Source organism: Pyxicephalus adspersus, chromosome 5 (genome assembly GCF_032062135.1).
Source record: "Pyxicephalus adspersus chromosome 5, UCB_Pads_2.0, whole genome shotgun sequence".
Taxonomy (NCBI): domain Eukaryota; kingdom Metazoa; phylum Chordata; class Amphibia; order Anura; family Pyxicephalidae; genus Pyxicephalus; species Pyxicephalus adspersus.
In genome coordinates this window covers 143,867,520-143,886,050 of record NC_092862.1, presented here as the reverse complement: position 1 = coordinate 143,886,050, position 18,531 = coordinate 143,867,520, and the positions used below count along the sequence as shown (strand labels likewise).

Genomic DNA, 18,531 nt, shown 5'->3' with positions numbered 1-18,531 from the left:
TGCAACTAAGTCACCTCTGGTAGCGGGAAGCAGGGTAAGCTGTAGAGTCACCCATGGGCACTTCTGAGAAGATGAGTTGCCAAAAACCTTTTTGAAGAGTCAGCTGAACTGCTTTAACATTGCTAGGAGAGAAAAATCGGGAATAGCTGAGCTGCTGAGTCACTGCAGGGAGCAGACAGCAGGGGAGCTGAGCTGCCGAATCACTGTTGGGAGCAGACAGCAGGGGAGCTGAGCTGCTGAGACATTGTTGGGAGCAGACAGTTGGAGAGATGAATTCCAGAGACACTGTTGGGAGCAGACAGCAGGGAAGCTGAGCTACCGAGAGAATGACTTAAATGACTTCAGTGGGTTCTGCTTTGAGGATGAATTGCACTGAATTACCTGAAGCTACTGAGGTCAAAGAAAGCTTGTTTTAAATTTATAAAAACACAGTATGGCCACATAATTCACTAAATATTCAGTCAGCCCTAGGTGCTCCTACCTAAAACAACACTGAAATGGTCTCTTGAACAAAGCTTTTACTTCTCCATGAATTCTCCTTACCTTCGCTGAAGTCACCACCCTGAATCATAAAGTGTTTCACCACTCGATGGAAGGTGGAGCCCTTAAACCATAACTTTTTCCCTGTCACCTTTCCGATTCCTTTTTCACCTATGGGCATAAGAAGAGGCAGAGCAACAATCAATATCAGGCAAAAAAATCCAGCAGACATATAAAATGTTTTCAATCCAGGGTTATGGTCACGATTATATACATACGGGTGCTGGTTTCTAAGTCTATTATCTGAAAAAAGAAAGAGAAGAACACTTTGCAGATTGCTGGGGCACCTCTATAGCGAAATGCTGTCTTTACCTACCTGTACACAGACACAGGAAGTTCATGCAGGTTTTAGGACAGACATCGGAGAATAGTTGGAACACAATACGGCCAACTGTGGAGGAAAAAAACAAATGTAAAGGTGATATATCATATTATAATATACAGCAGATTGACAATGACATTAATTAAGGTTAACCTGAAGATGGTAGATCCAAATCCTTATTGGGTGACAATCAGTTTGATAAAGCATGACAGAGAATAAACAAGTGTTTTAGCTCATTGTTTCTCACCCAGGGTTTCTCCAGAGGTTGTGGGGGGGGGGGGTTCCTTGAGCAATTTGTGCCTCCTAGGTCAGTTAAAGTGACCCCAATGATCTTTTTGGCTATCTGTAAGGGTGACATTCCTCCCACTGGCCAACAATGTAAGAGGAATTCTTCCCACTGACCACCACACTAATGTACTGTGAGCTGTGGATATTGAAGATATTCAGAGGTTCCCTAAAAGTTATTTTAAAGGTTGGCCCATGTTAAAAGGTTTGAGAAACACCTTTCTGTAATCCTTTAGGCCATTTTTAATGTACTTATCCCCCACTTCCTGTCTATGTAAAGACATTTCAATGTTGGCTGCACATTATTGCTTTGGACCGCTTCCTGCCCATGTGTTAGAACAGCTCTATCACTGCATGAGACAACAACACAGGAGCACAACTGGTAGACAAGTTTCACCATATAACAGGAAGGCTTGAAGGATTACCATAGATTGTAAGCTCTCCAGGGCAGGGTCCTCTCTTCCTTCTGTGTCACTGGGCCTGATTTTTGAAGGCTCTCCAAGGCTGGAGAGGATACACTCATCAGTAAAGCTGGGTGATCCAGCAAAACTGGAATAGATCTGGTCCAGGACTAAAAAGATTTGCTAACAAATAGCAAGTGACTTTGAAGTAACCCATTCCAGGTTTCCTGGATCACGCAGCTTTACTGATGAAATCGTATCCTCTCCAGCCTTAGAGAGCTTTATTAAAACAGGCACACTCTCTGTATCGGTCTGTCATTTGCAACCCCTATTTAATGTACAGCACTGCATAATATGTTGGCGCTATATAAATCCTGTTTAATAATAATTTTAAGGTCATTTGAAAAGTTCTTCTTAAACTGCAGATTGACATTCTATTAGAAGCCTGTGTGATAGAAGAAAGCAGGAGGACAACTGGGCTGCAGACAAACATGGTCAACCTATAAAATAAAATGTCTGAGCAAAGCCCTATGGCAGGTATTAATTTAATAAATCTTTAAATTTATATACTGAAAATCAGATTGGATTTACATAGACTTTACATCGGTATTTTTGCTGCTCTCTAACAGATTCCTGCAAATGATAAATCTCTGGACAGGAAGCTGCAACCTTTGCTGTGTATTCTGCAAGGAAATCAGCTTCCATAACAAGGGTTATATTGTTCTAATGGGTGCTGCGGCCTGACATTCGAGCCCCTCTCCTGTATGTTAATGAAAGACACATTCTACTGCTGAATAATCACATCGGCAGCTGAAGGAATAAAAGAGGGCGCCAGGTGTCAGATCTGCTCCACAATGCTATTTTCAGCATTTCTAAAGGTGGATCACAGAAAAACCCTACAGAAAAGGGTGCTAATAGAATCATGTCCCCACCTATTGTGTGCTACTTCCCTCACCTCCTAGATTGTAAGCTCTTCGGGGCAGGGTCCTCTCCTCCTTTATCCCTGTCTATCTGTCTGTCATTTGCAACCCATATTTAATGTACAGCACTGCGTAATATGATGGTGCTATATAAATACTGTTTATTATTAATAACAAATATCTGGAGAAGAATGAATAGAGCTGATCTGTCTGCCATACTCTCTAAGACAACAATATAACCACAACCTGCACTCACCTGTCTGGGGAACACAGCATGAAATGCACAGAATTATTATTATGTCACATCACACTTAAAAATAAAACAGTCAAATAAAATAGAAGTTAAACTTATTCTAGACTGGGAACATGTCTGAATTATGTTTTGCTGGGGGTTCATTGAACAATAAGCAGTTTGCACCTTTCTGGTCAGTATATGTGACCCCAATCATCTTTTTGGCTCTGTAAGGGTGACTTTCTTCCTAATGGCCAGCAATGTAAGAGGAATTCTTCCTACTGACCACCACACTAATATACTGTGATCTGTAGATATAGTATAGAAGGGGTTCCCTGAAGAGCTGAAAGTTATTTCAAAGGGTTCCCACATGTTAAAAAGGTCAAAAAAACACTGCTCAGTCATAGGCCCTATATCTGAGGCACCAAGTGATTGACCTTAGTACTTTTGAAGCAATATCTCTTTAAGCAAAAAGAAGAGGGAAGCCGGCTCTATCTAAATGCATTATCAATCATCAATTTCCTAATACCGGGTATTAAAGTTTTAAAGTAAAGTTAACAGGGACTGCTGATCCAGGGAACATCCGATTGTCTCACGGGATCAGGAAGGAGTTTTTTCCCAAGTTAGACCAAATTGTACCAGGGTTTTTTTTTTGCCTCCCTCTATAGGGTTTTAAATCCGAGATATGTTTATTTGCCTAGTGGGTTGAACTTGATTGACTTATTTATGTCTTTTTTTTCAACCTGACTAACTATGTAACTCTGTTGTTTGAGGCTTCACCTATCTTGTTTCCAAAAAAATCAATGACTGGCTAAAGAAATACTCTTAGGCAGCAGTTTGGGACCACAATAAGGATCTTAACCACTGCGCTCTACAAACAGGGCGCCCATATACAACAACATTGGAAAAGTCTCATCATTTCAGTGCTACCTTATGTCTTCTAGAACTTGTTAACGAGATGCAACGTGTTCAATCCAGAAATTTTTTTAAGCTGGGTGAGAAGAAATTGTAGGCAGAGGGCAGCCCCTATATTGTGACCAACTCATCAGTAGCCACCCAAAAACAGCAGGATGGCCACTAAAAAAGTGCCGGGTGGTGCGTCCAGCTAAAAGGAGCCAGGGAGAACACTGCACCATATAGATGAAATTCTGCTCAAAAACTTGTTAAATGAATCTCAACATGCAATGATGTGAATAATTCAAAGTAAAATGGAATCTGATTCTTTATAACTAGAAACGTGCGTGTGTAATTTAAGTGGTTTCCTTGTTTGTTAAACCTCTAAAGGTACAGCATACTGGCTGTGCTTTCCCCTTATTGGAAATCATTGCAGAATGTAATGATACCACAATACCATGATGTCAGCTATTTAAACATGCAAAGGCCTGCAATGTAAGAGGAATTCTTCCCACCGACCACCTAATATACTGTAAAATGTGGATATAGTAATTAAAGAAAGGGTTCCCTGAAGACCTGAAAGTTATTTCAAGGGTTCCCCCATGTTATAAAATTTGAGGAGCATTGCTCCATAACAATGGCCATGGTTTTGGAATGAGATGGTCAACAAGCTCAGTTTTCTCCCCAGCCCCTTTTAGCTGTTTTTTGGTGATTACTGAAAAGTGTGGGCTGCCACCCGCCTATAATTTCTTCCCAGCCAGCTTAAAAAGAATGCCTGGGTTAAACACTGAAGCTTATGTAGATGTAATGATAATTATTAGATAGGAGTATATTTTATTTAATGTACAGCGCTGTGTAATACTTAATTATTTAATAATATTCATATTTTCTGGCTAAGGTGTAAATGTGTTTTATAAAATAAATGCTACAGCTGAAGGTACACATAACAGAGAGAAAAACAAAAACAAAAAAACAGCTGGCACTTGTAGTTCTGTAACAGCTGGAAACACACTGTCATTGAAGTCAAAATATAGTAGTTTTGTACATAAGTTTACCAAAAGATCCTGAATCTACAACCCGGGTGAAAGTCCTCTAATCATATATTTACTAACGTTTTATAATCTATATCCAGAGCTTTATAGTCCAGTTTTTCCCCAGAAATGTTTTATAAGCTGAGTGGGAAGAAGCTGTAGGTGGGTGGCAGCCCCTGTATTGTAGCCCAGCTAAAAGGGGTCTGGGGAGAACACTGTAGTCTTATACGAAAGTTTTGAAATCCTAAATCCAGCACTATTTCTTGTCAGCTCCGGTGTTACAATAAAAAAAGAGGCCAGACTTTTTGTGTCAAACTAGTCAGGAAGTAGTTTCAGCAAATTCTATAGATTGCTTTAAGAAAAAGCTGGATGATTTCTAGAAGCACAGAATATAACTGGGGATTAAAGCTTTAAAGTAAAGATAACAGAGACTGCTGATCCACGGAACATCCGATTGCCTCATAAAATCAGGAAGGAATTTTTTTCCCTTGGAGCAAATTGTACCAGCATTTTTTTTGCCTTCATTTGGATCAACTTTGTCCATAGGATTTTGTATCTGGGATATGTTTTTTTCCCTAGTGGTTGAACTTGATGGACTTCAACCACTATATTTTTTAATCTGACTAACTATGTAACAAAAATCAGTAATTAATGGCATTCCCTGCCCATAGATTATTATACAGTATTTATAAAGCGCCAACATATTACGCAGTGTTCTACATTAAATAGGGGTTACAAATGACAGACAGACAATGACACAGGAGGAGGAGAGGACCCTGTCCCGAAGAGCTTACAATGTAGGAATTATCACTCTTCATAAGGCAGATCGAATTTGCAAGGAAAACAAACTTTAAAAAATGAAATTGCAATGAATATCTTATATCTTAAATAAAGACATAAAGCTCAAAGCAGAATGATAACAAACAGCTACTTACCAGGATCTCGATTGATTTCAACATCAAAGTAACACTGGGGTCGAGCTTTCTCTCCCATCTTAGTAGATCTATGACCCTGAAATCAATAGGACAAAAAAAGCAGACTTGAGGATCCGGAATGATGCTCTGTGGTTCTGAATGTCGGGAAGAAATAAGACTTAGAAAACACCTGACAAAGACATCCAGTACAGCAGGTTCTGCCTCCCCAATCCCCTCCTACAGGTACATCACATGGAGACAGCAACTTCCTCATTTATAAATAAAAGGACGACTCATTTGTGTATATATGTGTACATTGAGTCATTGTGTCCCTACTGTTCACAATATACAGCTCGGCCGATTTGCAGGTACAATATATGAAAATTAGCAGCACATCAGGCAAATGACTTGCAAATTCTTAAAGAATAGTCAACCCAAAGGTTCGGTCAGGCCGGATATGTCTGCAAGGTTTTACCCCATAATACCTTGGTTTGCTCCTTACACCTCTGGGTGCCCCTGTTCCTCCTATTGCATTGCTAATGATATAAGTCCACAGGAAAAAAGGGACTGCTTGCAAAGTAGATTGTAAGCTCTTCAAGGCAAGGCCCTCTCCTCCTGTGTCACTGTCTGTCATTGGCAGCCCCTATTTAATGTACAGTGCTGCGTAATATGTTGGCGCTATATAAATCCTGTTGTATAATAATAATAATGTCTGAGGCAGGTTTTGCATATCAGGGTAACTTTAGGTCGATACTCATGTGGGTTTAACAGAGTCCCCATTTGTATAAGGTAAGGGGTGACATTTAACCTGCACATCCAAAATAATCCATGACTAGAACATTTAAATTCCATCTGCTTCAATATATCAGGTGCATAGTTCTTTCTAACAACTCTAAACTTTTAAAGTGAATTTAAAAAAAAAAAAGATAAAAAATGCAGCCCTGCGAATGAAAATGGGCGATTCATCTTTGCTGCAATCAAAAGGAAACGGTTCTTAGAGAGTCTGACACTTCCCAGAGTGCAGCCTATAGGATGGCATGGGGTGTGGAGGGTAATATGTGGTGCATACAGAATATATAGCACTTATATCATGATTTAGGCTGTATACTGAAATATTTGGAGAATATAGGGTGATATGGGGTGAACAGAGGGCCATATATGAAATGTATACAGTAATGGGGGGGGGGGGGGTAAAGATGATCATAATTGCATGGTCCAGGGCCATATGAGGTGTATAGAGGGCCATATATGGAAAATATAAAATTACATGGGGTGTATACAGGGTGTATATTGAGTGTAAAGAGGACCATATATGAAATGTATAAGGTGACATGGGGTGCATGGAGGACCATATATGAAATGTATAGAGTGATGGGGGGGTATAGATGATCATAGTTGCAGGGTCCAGGGCCATATGAGGTGTATAGAGGGCCATATATGGAAAGTATAAAATTACATGGGGTGTACACAGGAGCATAGGGTGTATACAGGGTGTATATTGTGTGTAAAGAGGACCATATATGATGTGTATAAGGTGACATGGGGTGCATGGAGGACCATATATGCAATGTACCATGTGATTTGGAGTGTAAATTAGACCATATATAGAATGTATGGGGTTTTATAGGGTGTATAGGGAACCATACTTGGGGTGTATAAGGTGACATGGTTGTATAGAGGACCATATATGGAATGTACAGGGTGATATGGGGTGTACAGATAGCCATATATGGAGTGTAAAGAGTTATATGGGATGAAGAGATCATCATATATGGGGTGTATAGGGTGTAAAGATGACCATATATGGGGTGTAGAGGATGATCTGAGATGTAGAGATGACCATATATGCAGTGTATAGGGGGTAGAGATAGCCATATATGGGATGTATAGGGTGATATGGGGTGTAAAGGTGATCATATATGGGATGTATAGGGTGATATGGGGTGTAAAGGTGATCATATATGGGAGTGATATGGGGGGTAGAGATGGCCATATATGGAATGTATAGGGTGATATGGGGGGTAGAGATGGCCATATATGGAATGTATAGGGTGATATGGGGTGTAGAGATGATCATATATGGTGTATAGGGTGATATAGGGGGTAGTGATGGCCATATATGGAATGTATGGGGTGATATGCAGTGTAAAGATGGCCATATATGGGGCGTATAGGGTGATATGGGGTGTAGAGAAGGCCATATATAGGGTGATATGGGGTGTAGAGATGGCCATATATGGGATGTATAGGGTAATATGGGGGGTAGAGATGGCCATATATGGGGTGTATAGGGCGTAAAGATGGACATATATGGGGTGTATAGGGGGTAGAGATGGACATATATGGGATGTATAGGGGCTCGCATCACGTGTGCACAATGTATACATTACCATATAAGGAATCTATGGGGTGTACACAGGACCATACATAGGGCGCTGTGTACATGGCTATACGTGAAGTCTATGGGGGTGATGTAGGGCGTATACCGGGCCACATGTAGGGCACAGTAACGTAATACGCCCATACAGACCCCGCTCGGTGCTGTGATTACCTCTCGCCTCCACCTCCGTTTCCTCCTCCCGCAGCCTCTGACGGGGTCCTTGGCCGCGCTGCATGCTGGGACTTCAGTAGGGCTGCCCCGCACGCTGCCTGTTTGACCTGCAGTACAAGGAAATTTTAGAGAATCAGAACTTGTGGTCACTGCCAGGCTAGTGTATGCTGGGATTTGTGGATTTCTACAGGCTGACCAGAAATATGCATTGCAAAATACATGGTCACCTGTGACTGGTAGTGTATGCTGGGACTTGTAGTTCTCTATGAGGTGACAACAGATGCAGATAATTGTGGTGAAATGCCACAAAAACTGGTAACAATGCAAATGAAATATAAATATTGGGGCTGTCTATCAGATCCTGAGATTTAAATAGCTCTGCCACCTAGCATGGCCCTGTATGGCTGGGCACGATGTTGAGGATTTGTTTTCTTGCTTACTTTAATACTTTGAGTCTCATACTTTGATTCTCAGGCCTGGACACATTTGGAATTGAGTGGATCAGCAATTTTCAGAATATGATGTACAAACTTTATAAATGAAACCAAAACTTCCTTCTACCTCCTCTGACTAAGCCATATTCTCCTTCATTTGTGTATCACACGCTCCCCCTCCCAGACACTGCAGATTACAGTGGGAGGAGTTCAGTGCAGTCAATTCAAAAATCAATCAATGCTGATAGCCACACACCCTTCAGCTTCCTATTTCACTGTAGTGCAAGCAGGCACAACGTACATGAGAGTGACAACACTGCTCTGAATTCAGGAACAGCACAGCATGGTTGTCATTCTAGAACAGGAAGCTGCATTAGGTGCACAGCACTGGCAGGACTGACAAGTGTCACGTACCTGTGTCAGAATCTATTGATAATAGGCTTGACTAAGCTACGGGTCCCCATCGCCAGAAGGGCTTCACTGTGGATGGCTCCCAGGTTGTGGCCCCTGAACCCACACTGGAGCAGGGAGAGTCGGGGACAAGTCAGAGATCAGGGCAGACAGCAAGCAGAGATAGTGCCGGAGTCGCAGGAATATACAAGGTCACAAGAGCTCACAGGGGTGTTTGGGGGTCACATGGAGCACTCAGGGTCATAAGAGCTCACTGGGGTGTTTGGGGGTCACAGGAGACCCTGAGTGTCTCAAGAGCTCACTGGGGTGCTTGGGGGTCACATGGAGCACTTAGCATCACAGGTGCTCAATGAGAGCACCTGGGGGGGGGGGGGGGGTCATGGGAGGATTACACTCAGGATTACAGGAGTTACTCAGGGTCACAAGCGCTTACATGGGAGCTTGGGGGTCACAGGAGACACTCAGGGTCACAAGATCTCATATGGGTGCTTGGGGGTCACAGGAGACACTCAGGGTTACAAGATCTCACATGGGTTCCTGGGGGTCACAGGAGACACTCAGGGTCACAAGATCCCACATAGGTGCTTGGGGGTCACATGAGACACTCAGGGTAACAAGATCTCACATGGTTTCCTGGGGGTCACATGAGACACTCAGGGTCACAAGATCTCACATCGGTTCCTGGGGGTCACAGGAGACACTCAGGGTCACAAGATCCCACATAGGTGCTTGGGGGTCACATGAGACACTCAGGGTCACAAGATCTCACATGGGTTCCTGGGGGTCACAGGAGACACTCAGGGTCACAAGATCTTACATAGGAGCTTGGATGAGTTGAATGGAGCACTCAGGGTCACAAGAGCTCTTGGGGGACACAAGAGACACACAGGGTCACAAGAGCTCCCTGGAGTGCTTGGGGGTCACAGGGGGCACCTGGGGGTCATGGGAGGCACTCAGGATCACCAAAGCTCTTGGGGATCACAGAAGACACTCTGAGTCACAAGAGCTCCCAGGGGTGCTTGGGGGTGACAGAAGTAAGTCACAAGAGCTCATTGAGGACAATAAGTACAAAAAAGCCTAGAGCTGATCAGTGTGCTCTCTTCCCTTTGTGTCATTAACAATCAGCCTTAATTATATAAAGATCTAAGAGTGGAAGTGCTTGAGTAGTGTAGCAAAATCCAGTTAGGCAGGGCTGACACCACTCATTCCACACAAATCTTAGCCTACGATACCTAGAACCTAAGAGCTGAGTGCAATTCTCTGACATTTTTTCTGCCCTTGCAGTGTCTTTAATGAGATAAAACTTAGGAAATGTGTACGGTTAGAAAAGATGTGCTCCCTATGAATTTTTGTTTTTGGCCGGGGGGTGCGGGGTTCCCTCCCCAGGTACATAGAGCTTTTTCAGTGTTGATTTTGAGTCTCTTTGAACTATTGTTGGCAGCTCCTCTCTATACCGATGGATTTAATTACTGGAGAGGAGTTTTTGGCAGAGGAGCACCCCTGGGGCTGCGGTAAGGATGGTGTGACATTTCAGTGTCACCAGACACGGATGTGGGCAGGTTAGAAGTCATTATTCCACTGGCTGTATCCCGGATCTCATCTGCAGAGTACACACAATCATATTGTTCTTTTCATTTGTTTGATGATGGGAGCAGCACAAACATTTAATTTAAAAAGGATTCCATTCTCCTCGTACACAATTTAATTTTATATATATATATATTTTTTTTTTTAATGAAGGTAAAGAACAACTCCAACTTTGCAGCTCCCCCAACACCACCTGCACCCCCTATAGATAAAAAACATTATTTCAGCTTCTACCCAGCTCTATGACATCACCCATCGCATAGAATTTTAGGGTGGGTGGTTCTCTTCTTCCAGGCCAGATCCAGTTATTGACGCATGATTGCAGCTTATTCATTCACACAGTGAATGTGATACTGCAACCCCTTCTAATGTTGAATTTCATATGGATGAGCTGGAAGAGAACCGGCACCACTGCAAGGAGATCGGGGACAGTGCCGTCGCAGAAGGAGAATTTTACAAACAGGAAAAAAAGTTTTACTTTAAAATCCTTTGTTTTTTGTTTTCCTGTCCCCTTGGGGAGATTTGTCTTAGCTTCCTTTTTTGGAAATGCAACAGGAAGTGAAAGAAAATCTCCCTTCTAAGTTGTCAATAGGACAGGTGTCCCCATTGGAAGATTTTTTTTCTGGGGGCATCAATTTTGGATTTTTCCATTTCTGTCTTGGTGCCCAGGACTAATGGAAAGAGCGTATCTATGTAGCGGGGATACAGATGGGAAATAAAGGGAATTCTACAACAGCAATATGGACAGAAAGAGTTTTGTTTTAATTTAGTATAGTGTGACAAAGTTAGGACACCCTGTTAGGTTTTTATTTGGCTATGTTCACTTTGGCCATGAGGTGGCGCTGTTATTAGCACTTCCTCATGCCAGGGAACTTTGGGGAGATGCTACAAGTAACTTCCACCCATGCAGCCCCACACAGAATGAATGGGGCAACGTTGAAATGCTCAGTCTTGGTCATAGCTGGTCATAGCCCCATAGCAGATTTTCCCTTGTTTCATAAGGGTTTAGGGTAAATATGAAGTGGGGGGCCCAATTGTATCATGCCATTCCCTGCACCCCCTTTTATTTTGTCAGTTCAGATCCTGGAGAGTAGGGCCATGACCAATTGCACATTTTACCCTTTCCTAAATCTAATCCTACCTGAAATTACACAAATTAAGGGTAAATCTCCCGAGCATTCCAAATGATTCCACAATCTAAAACTATATTTCACACAGGGTGAATCTGTCGTAGGCCCCATTGTATGTTTTGGCCATGATATTAGTTTGAGGCCCTGATTAAACGGGAGTGTACGAACCTCCACAACGCGTTGGCTCTGAGATTTGACTTTACATGTAAACTTACTTTGCTCGTCTTGTGCTCTGGTATCAGTTCTTTGCACTGTGCACACAATGAGGGAACCACAGGAGACTCAGAAAACATGCCGAATTATGATAATATCCTCTTAGTGATTTGATAAGATCTTAAGCTCAAAAACCCCCAAAAATCATATTTGTTTCATGCCCTAACCCCTCTAGCGGTCTAATTCCATCCAAATTTCCATGCAAAAAGTAGTACAATTTTTTGCATGGAAATGTACGGTATTTTTCATTGTAGGCTATAATTCTTAGGTATAACTCACCAATATTTAATAAATTTAATAATAAACTTTAAAAAACTTAAACACAAAAAAAAATATTTAAACGTAAAATACCTGTACAGTAGCATATATAATATATAAATAATATCATTATATATATTTACATTATATGAATATTTCTTTGTATTGGACTTAACACGGCTATTTTGTATTGAATCCAATAGAGAATTATTTGAATTTCCTGCCGATCCTCCCGGCCCCACCGCCCCATGCACCGATGTCAGCTGAAGATAGACGAGGAAGACGTGTCCACAGGATCTGCGGGGACCAGCAAGACGCCGGGGGATGACAACGGAGCAAGGTAAGTGGGTTTCTTTTTAGTTAAAAGCTACCCTGAGTGTGACTTGGGAATAGTTTTTGCCTGGAAAATCCAACCAGTCACACTCAGGAATATGGGTAGGGGGGTTAAGGATCCATTTCTTCCTTATTTTGTTCAGGTAATCCCCAATAATTTCTTTTGCACATCTTTAATGCCTGTGGCTACAATTCATGATCTGTATCTTCATTGTAGCCACCTCATTGTGCTGTAGAGACTACAAATGTAACACCCCCATCCATGATACACAATGCAAGGAATCATGGGACATTGAGTTTTCTTATATCTGATACTGCAGCTGCTCTGCTGCCCTCTAGTGTTCAGCCAGAAATAATAAGAACCATCAGCAGCCTCTACACAGATTGTTAGCATAAATCAACACAAATGTATTCTTCATATATGACTGTGTTCTGTTTATTTATTCTTCATGTGAGAGCTGTGACTTTCTTTAAGTCCAAACCTGTCTAATTTTTCATCCTATAGTTGTCACCCAGGCTGAATTGGAGAGTTTATTGTTACATTGTAACATTATTCAGGACACAGACAGACATGAAGATAACATATTGGAAATTGCTGCAGGTCAGGTGACTTATGGCAGGATCACAGAAGCTGTGTGTGACACAGCATAGCAAAGTTCATGTTTATGTCATGGTGAGTCCTTGGTGTTGTCACCATTGTTCTGCTGATTTCAATGCGCTCATTTGGACTCTAAACTCTGCAGATAAGGCTTGGTGAGATTTGTGACATTCGCCCTGATCCTGCAGAGTCTTGTCCCTGGATGTGAGCGGCCTGTCTGCGTTTCTGTACTTCGTGTCACCGGAGTCTGCAGTCTGGATCATTCTGCGGTGCAGAAAACCGTCTGCGTCTCTCCAAGTAAGTCACACGGCGGCTGGGAAGGCGCTGTGAGGGCCATTAACCTTGGCGATTGTCCTCCAGCATCTCCTGTGTTGATTTTATTTGATGTTCTCAATTTTACGCACTTTTAGACAACAACAGCAAAGTTGTCCTTGCCACCAAATTCCAAATCTGCTGCAAAACTCAGATGTGTATTTATAATAAGTAATTAAATATGAATATTACAGGCAATCTGCATATCAGCCTATTACAATTCCAGGTTGGCAGAAGTGGAAGCAGCACATAGAGCCAATCAGGTATGCAGCCATGCGCATGTGCTAAGACGGAGCATGCTCATACTAGGAAAGAGCATAGTGATGGTGAGATGAGCTCATCAGTCTGCTGCGTCTCCTTTCACTGTCTGTATAGGTTGGTGGAGGGACAAGACTTGTGAGTGTAACTGTGGTGTCATTCATTAATTGGATGTGGCGGTTTCATGAACAGTTTAGGGAACAATGGGAATGATCTCTTTGCACCCCTATGGAGGAGAGCGGGGTCCCTTCTCCATTGAACATAACAGTGCTGTGTGTACAGTGCTCCTTCATTCATCTGTCACTGGCAACAATTCTGAAAAATCATTTCCAGTGATGATCATGTGACATCTGTAAAGGGCGTAAAGAGGAACTGAACTCAAATCACCAAAAAACATTTACTTTCAGGGTAGTTCGCTTGCTCCAGAGGTGTCCTGCATCGGGTCCAGCGTCGTCCTGGCATCCATTCCACCATCTTCCCTTCTTCTTCTTCTTTTTCATCCTACGTCACCCAACTCAGACACGGGATCGGGTGACGTAGGACGAAAAAAACTATTTTCTGATCTCACTGGATCTCACTGCGCATGCGCGAGATCGGCAAATTTTTCTCTTTGCACAAAAATACTCCTTCAGCACATGCCCGAGATGCTCAAGAGACCTACGTCAGGCATCCCGGGAGGCTTTGCGCTCCCATTCATTCTGGACCACCTAGGCGATCAAGAATTTTGGGGGTGGTGCTGCACCTTTTTTTTTTTTTTTTTTTTAATAAAGGGTGTTGCAATTAAAAAAAAAAAACAAACACACCTAACGTAAAAGGGTTGTCTACCCTTTAATGTAAAGTGAAAATTCTGAGTCTAGGTACACTTTAAAGTGGAACTAAAATCCCATTTTGAAAAATCGACATTTAGCTGGGTGGTTATTGCTGAATAGGACAGGTGATGTCCCCTTGTGCAATAACTGTTCTCACCAGTCTGATTACCACCCAGCTGTCAAATTCTGCTGAGCTAAGCATGTGCGGGGAACCTGGCAATCCCAGCTTCCTTGGGAATAAATGAACTCCAGCACACCTATGCAGGAGGTACGTCATGCCAGCACAGCCAATCAGCATGGCCAAAGATCACCCCCAGGAAGAAAAGAAGGAAGAAGATGGCAGCACCCTGTGATGGAGCAGGGGATATTTGAGCATTACCAGTTAATTCCTCTTTAGGTAGTAAACTGCAGTGCTCTGTTTGCTAGCAGGGATTTCAGTGCCGAGATTCTGGTAATGGTGCTGAATTTGATCACAATCAGATCAGAATTGTGGATTCAATTACTTTTAATGAAACCGTCATCATACATGGGCTCCCTGATGCTCATCACATTTTATGATTATATGTTTTTTGGGTTTTCTATGCAAATACCAACAATCAACTTCTCTTCTATGACTAGGGGACTTTTCAGGCACAAACAAACTTTAATACAATCCAACAAACAAAATGCTTATAATGTATATGAATTATTTTACAAAATGTATCCATCAACAAATTATACAAATAAGAGTACGCTGGGGATATCTGCTAGACTATCTGGGTCTTAAAAGATAGTGGCGGCTGCCAAACCTGTCCCCATCTAAAGCTGACCAACAAGTAAGGTAAAGGAACAAAAGGAGAACATGTGTTTTAAGGATCAGATACGAGTAATGTAAGTAATCAGTAATATAGTATTGTTGATGGTTGTATATATTTATTAAACCCTGTTATTGTTTTAGAAATGTTCCCGTTTCAACAAACATCCCTGAGGAAGCAGAGTCAGATCTGCAAAATGCGTCGGGAGGTGGAAAGCTAAAGGGAATACATTCAAAATAGAACTTTGTGTATCATATATTAATATATTGTATCTAAAGTTTGTTATGTGTTAGCACAAGGGTTTTAATCATTGTTAATCATGTGATGTTAAAAAAATCTTTTAAACATTTTGTTTGTTGGATTGTATTAAAGTATTGTATTATATTGTTTTCTATTAAAGTGTGCATGAAAAGTCTGATGTCAGAAGAGAACTTGGTTGTTGGTATTTATTGTGTGGGATGTGGCACTTCATACATTTTATCCATCCCCTTCCAAATGTATTGCTATCACAGTATTCTGTAACCATTCTTCAAGCATTTCCCACCTTATGATTTGAGCAAACATTGTTTTTTTTCCTGCTGTCTGAACATTGAGTTTTTCGTCAAAGCCTGTGGAATTCTTATTAGCCAAACTTATTTTCATTTCATTATCTCATAATTTGTTACCCCCTACATGGCTCTGGTTACAGAACATTCTTCGTGTGTCTTCTACTTCCATGTATTCTATCCATCTGTTGTGTTTCTATTTCTTTTTTATTTTCATTTTCATTGTTTAAAGCAGAAATTGCACGCAAAAAAATCACTTACCTTTACTTGCAAAAAGCCTTCGATCATTGCACTTCATGTACCCAGCAAATTTCCCTGTTATATTTCATTTTGCCAAATTTTTTTCTTTTTTTTGAGATTCTTAATGATATTGCCAAATCTCACACTGCACATGTGCAAGTTCAGGTGATCTGTCTTTCTACAGGGCCTCCAGATGTATACAAATGAGCAATGATCTCACACTGCGCATGCGTGAGAGGGTGCGCTGGTCCATTTACATTTAAGGAAAGCCCCTATCCTTGGAGTGCACAGATGGAGCCACCTTCAGCTATATAGGACATAAATATTCTAGAAGGCTGTTGGTTTTAGGAAGAAAAATAATAAAAAAAATTAACATTAAAATTTAGGAAAATATCCTTTTTACCTAGTCTCTACATTTTGATAACAGGTCCTCTTTAATTTTGGATATGATGTTTGTTATAGCCAGGTACTATTTTCCTGTTTCACTTTTCTCTTCTATTTTGTGTTTTCATCACATCCTATCATTCATTTCATTCCCGGTACATTCATCTGATTCTTCTCATTTCTCTAAATCTAATATTTGATTGGGTTCTGTCGTCCCTAATCAGTGACGCAGTTTTTTTCTTGTGCTTTGGAATTAAATGATCTGCCTTATCTTTAAGTTTCACAGCAATGTCTTCCCATGCTTGGCACTTATTTAGGCAGGAAAAGGTGCCATGCATCAGCTTTGGTTCAGCTTTGATTATAAACAGACAACATTGCAGCTATGACGGAGGCAAAATGAAGAATTCTGCATTCAATTCAAAGTGAAAATCCAAACTGGACACTGTTCTATTTCTTTCCATATGTATTTCATGCTTCTAAAAACATATATTTGCAGTGTGCATCAAGCAGAGGATACCAGGCCTTATTAATTGCATCATTTTTATCAACTCTCTATTGTCCCATGGAGTCTTAAGAGTTCTCTGTTCTGTTTATTCTTCCCTTTAGTTTTTCTATTCCTGGCACCTGATCTAACACTTGATTAAGTCACTTTGCATTTGGAGCTTATGCTGCTGATCTGTTCGTTGATGTCAATGTAACCTGCCAAGTTTTTGCCCTTTTAGCAGTTGCCCTTCCAACTGTAGTTCTATTGTTCTTTCAATGCTTGTGTAAATGTTGTTAAAGACAAATCTTTTATCTTTGTAAAAATTGATCAATAAGTTTTCATTTCTTCTGATTAGGGGTGCCTGTGGGGGCAGTGTTATAATCTGGGGTGTCTGTGGGGGCAGTGTTATGATCTGGGGGTCTGTGGAGGCAGTGTTATGATCTGGGGTTCCTGTGGGGGCAGTGTTATGATCTAAGGTTCTTGTGGGGGCAGTGTTATTATCTGGGGTTCCTGTGGGGGCAGTGTTATGATCTTGGGTTCCTGTGGGGGCAGTGTTATGATCTGGGGTTCCTGTGGGGCAGTGTTATGATCTGGGGTGTCTGTGGAGGCAGTGTTATGATCTAGGGTTCCTGTGGGGGCAGTGTTATGATCTGGGGTTACTGTGGGGGCAGTGTTATAATCTGGGGGGTCTGTGGGGGCAGTGGTATGATCTGGGGTTCCTGTGGGGGCAGTGTTATGATCTGGGGTTCCTGTGGGGCAGTTTTATGATCTGGGGGGTCTGTGGGGCCAGTGTTATGATATAGGGTTCCTGTGGGGGCAGTGTTATGATCTGGGGTTACTGTGGGGGCAGTGTTATGATCTGGGGTTCCTGTGGTGGCAGTGTTATGATCTGGGGTTCCTGTAGGGGCAGTGTTATGATCTGGGATGCCTCTGGGGGTGGTGTTATGATCTAGGGGGTCTGTGGGGAAAGTGTTATGATCTGGGGTGCCTGTGGGGGCAGTGTTATGATCTGGGGTGCCTGTGGGGGCAGTGTTATGATCTGGGGTGCCTGTGGGGGCAGTGTTATGATCTGATGGTGTCTGTGGGGGCAGTGTTATGATCTGGGGTACCTGTTGGGGCAGTGTTATGATCTGGGGTACCTGTGGGGGAAGTGCTATGATCTGGGGTTGCTTCAGGTGCTCCGGGCTAGGTTCAGCAATGGTATATTCCCAAAAAATGAGCCCAGCTGTCTCCCTGAATATACTGAATTACCAGGTTTTTCAAAAGATTTTTTTTGCTGCCCTCATGGCATGGACATATTACAAGATAACAATGCCAGAATGGAGTGGCTCAAGGAGCAGAGACATCATCATCACACACAGATTGGCCACCACAGAGCCCAGACCTGAACCCCATGTGGAATCTTTTGGATGAGCTGGAGAAGACTTTACACAGCTCCGACTCTCCGACCATCAATACAAGATCTTGGTGGGGGAACAATGCAACTCTCGATGAAAATAAATGTTGTCACTTTGCATAAACTCATCGAAATATTACCATGGCAAATGTGTGCCTGGGATAGATAGATAGATAGATAGATAGATGGATAGATAAATAGATAGATAGATAGATAGATAGATAGATAGATAGATAGATAGATAGATAGATAGAT

At 41.9% G+C, this 18,531-nt stretch overlaps 2 protein-coding genes across 6 annotated transcripts in view; one reads left to right on the top strand and one right to left on the bottom strand.

The window, feature by feature from the left end:
* Positions 1–8,138, bottom strand: part of NKTR (natural killer cell triggering receptor) — a 35,219-nt gene extending 27,081 nt beyond the window's left edge. For 4 of the 5 annotated variants that reach the window (XM_072412993.1, XM_072412995.1, XM_072412994.1 and 1 more), the window contains exons 1-4: positions 8,091–8,138; positions 5,561–5,636; positions 857–931; positions 544–651 (exon numbers count right to left, since the gene is read on the bottom strand). In XM_072412993.1, coding sequence (XP_072269094.1) covers positions 544–651; positions 857–931; positions 5,561–5,618 — 241 coding nt within the window. In that variant the 5' untranslated portion in view covers positions 5,619–5,636; positions 8,091–8,138. Of the gene's footprint in view, positions 1–543; positions 652–856; positions 932–5,560; positions 5,637–8,090 lie in introns of those variants that run through there. The other variant, XM_072412997.1, reaches the window with a different exon arrangement.
* Positions 8,139–13,204: 5,066 nt separating this feature from the next.
* SEC22C (SEC22 homolog C, vesicle trafficking protein) overlaps positions 13,205–18,531 on the top strand; it is a 31,613-nt gene continuing 26,286 nt past the window's right edge. The window contains exon 1 of the mRNA XM_072412991.1: positions 13,205–13,351. The gene's annotated coding sequence lies outside the window, so the exon portion shown is untranslated. The remainder of the gene's footprint in view (positions 13,352–18,531) is intronic.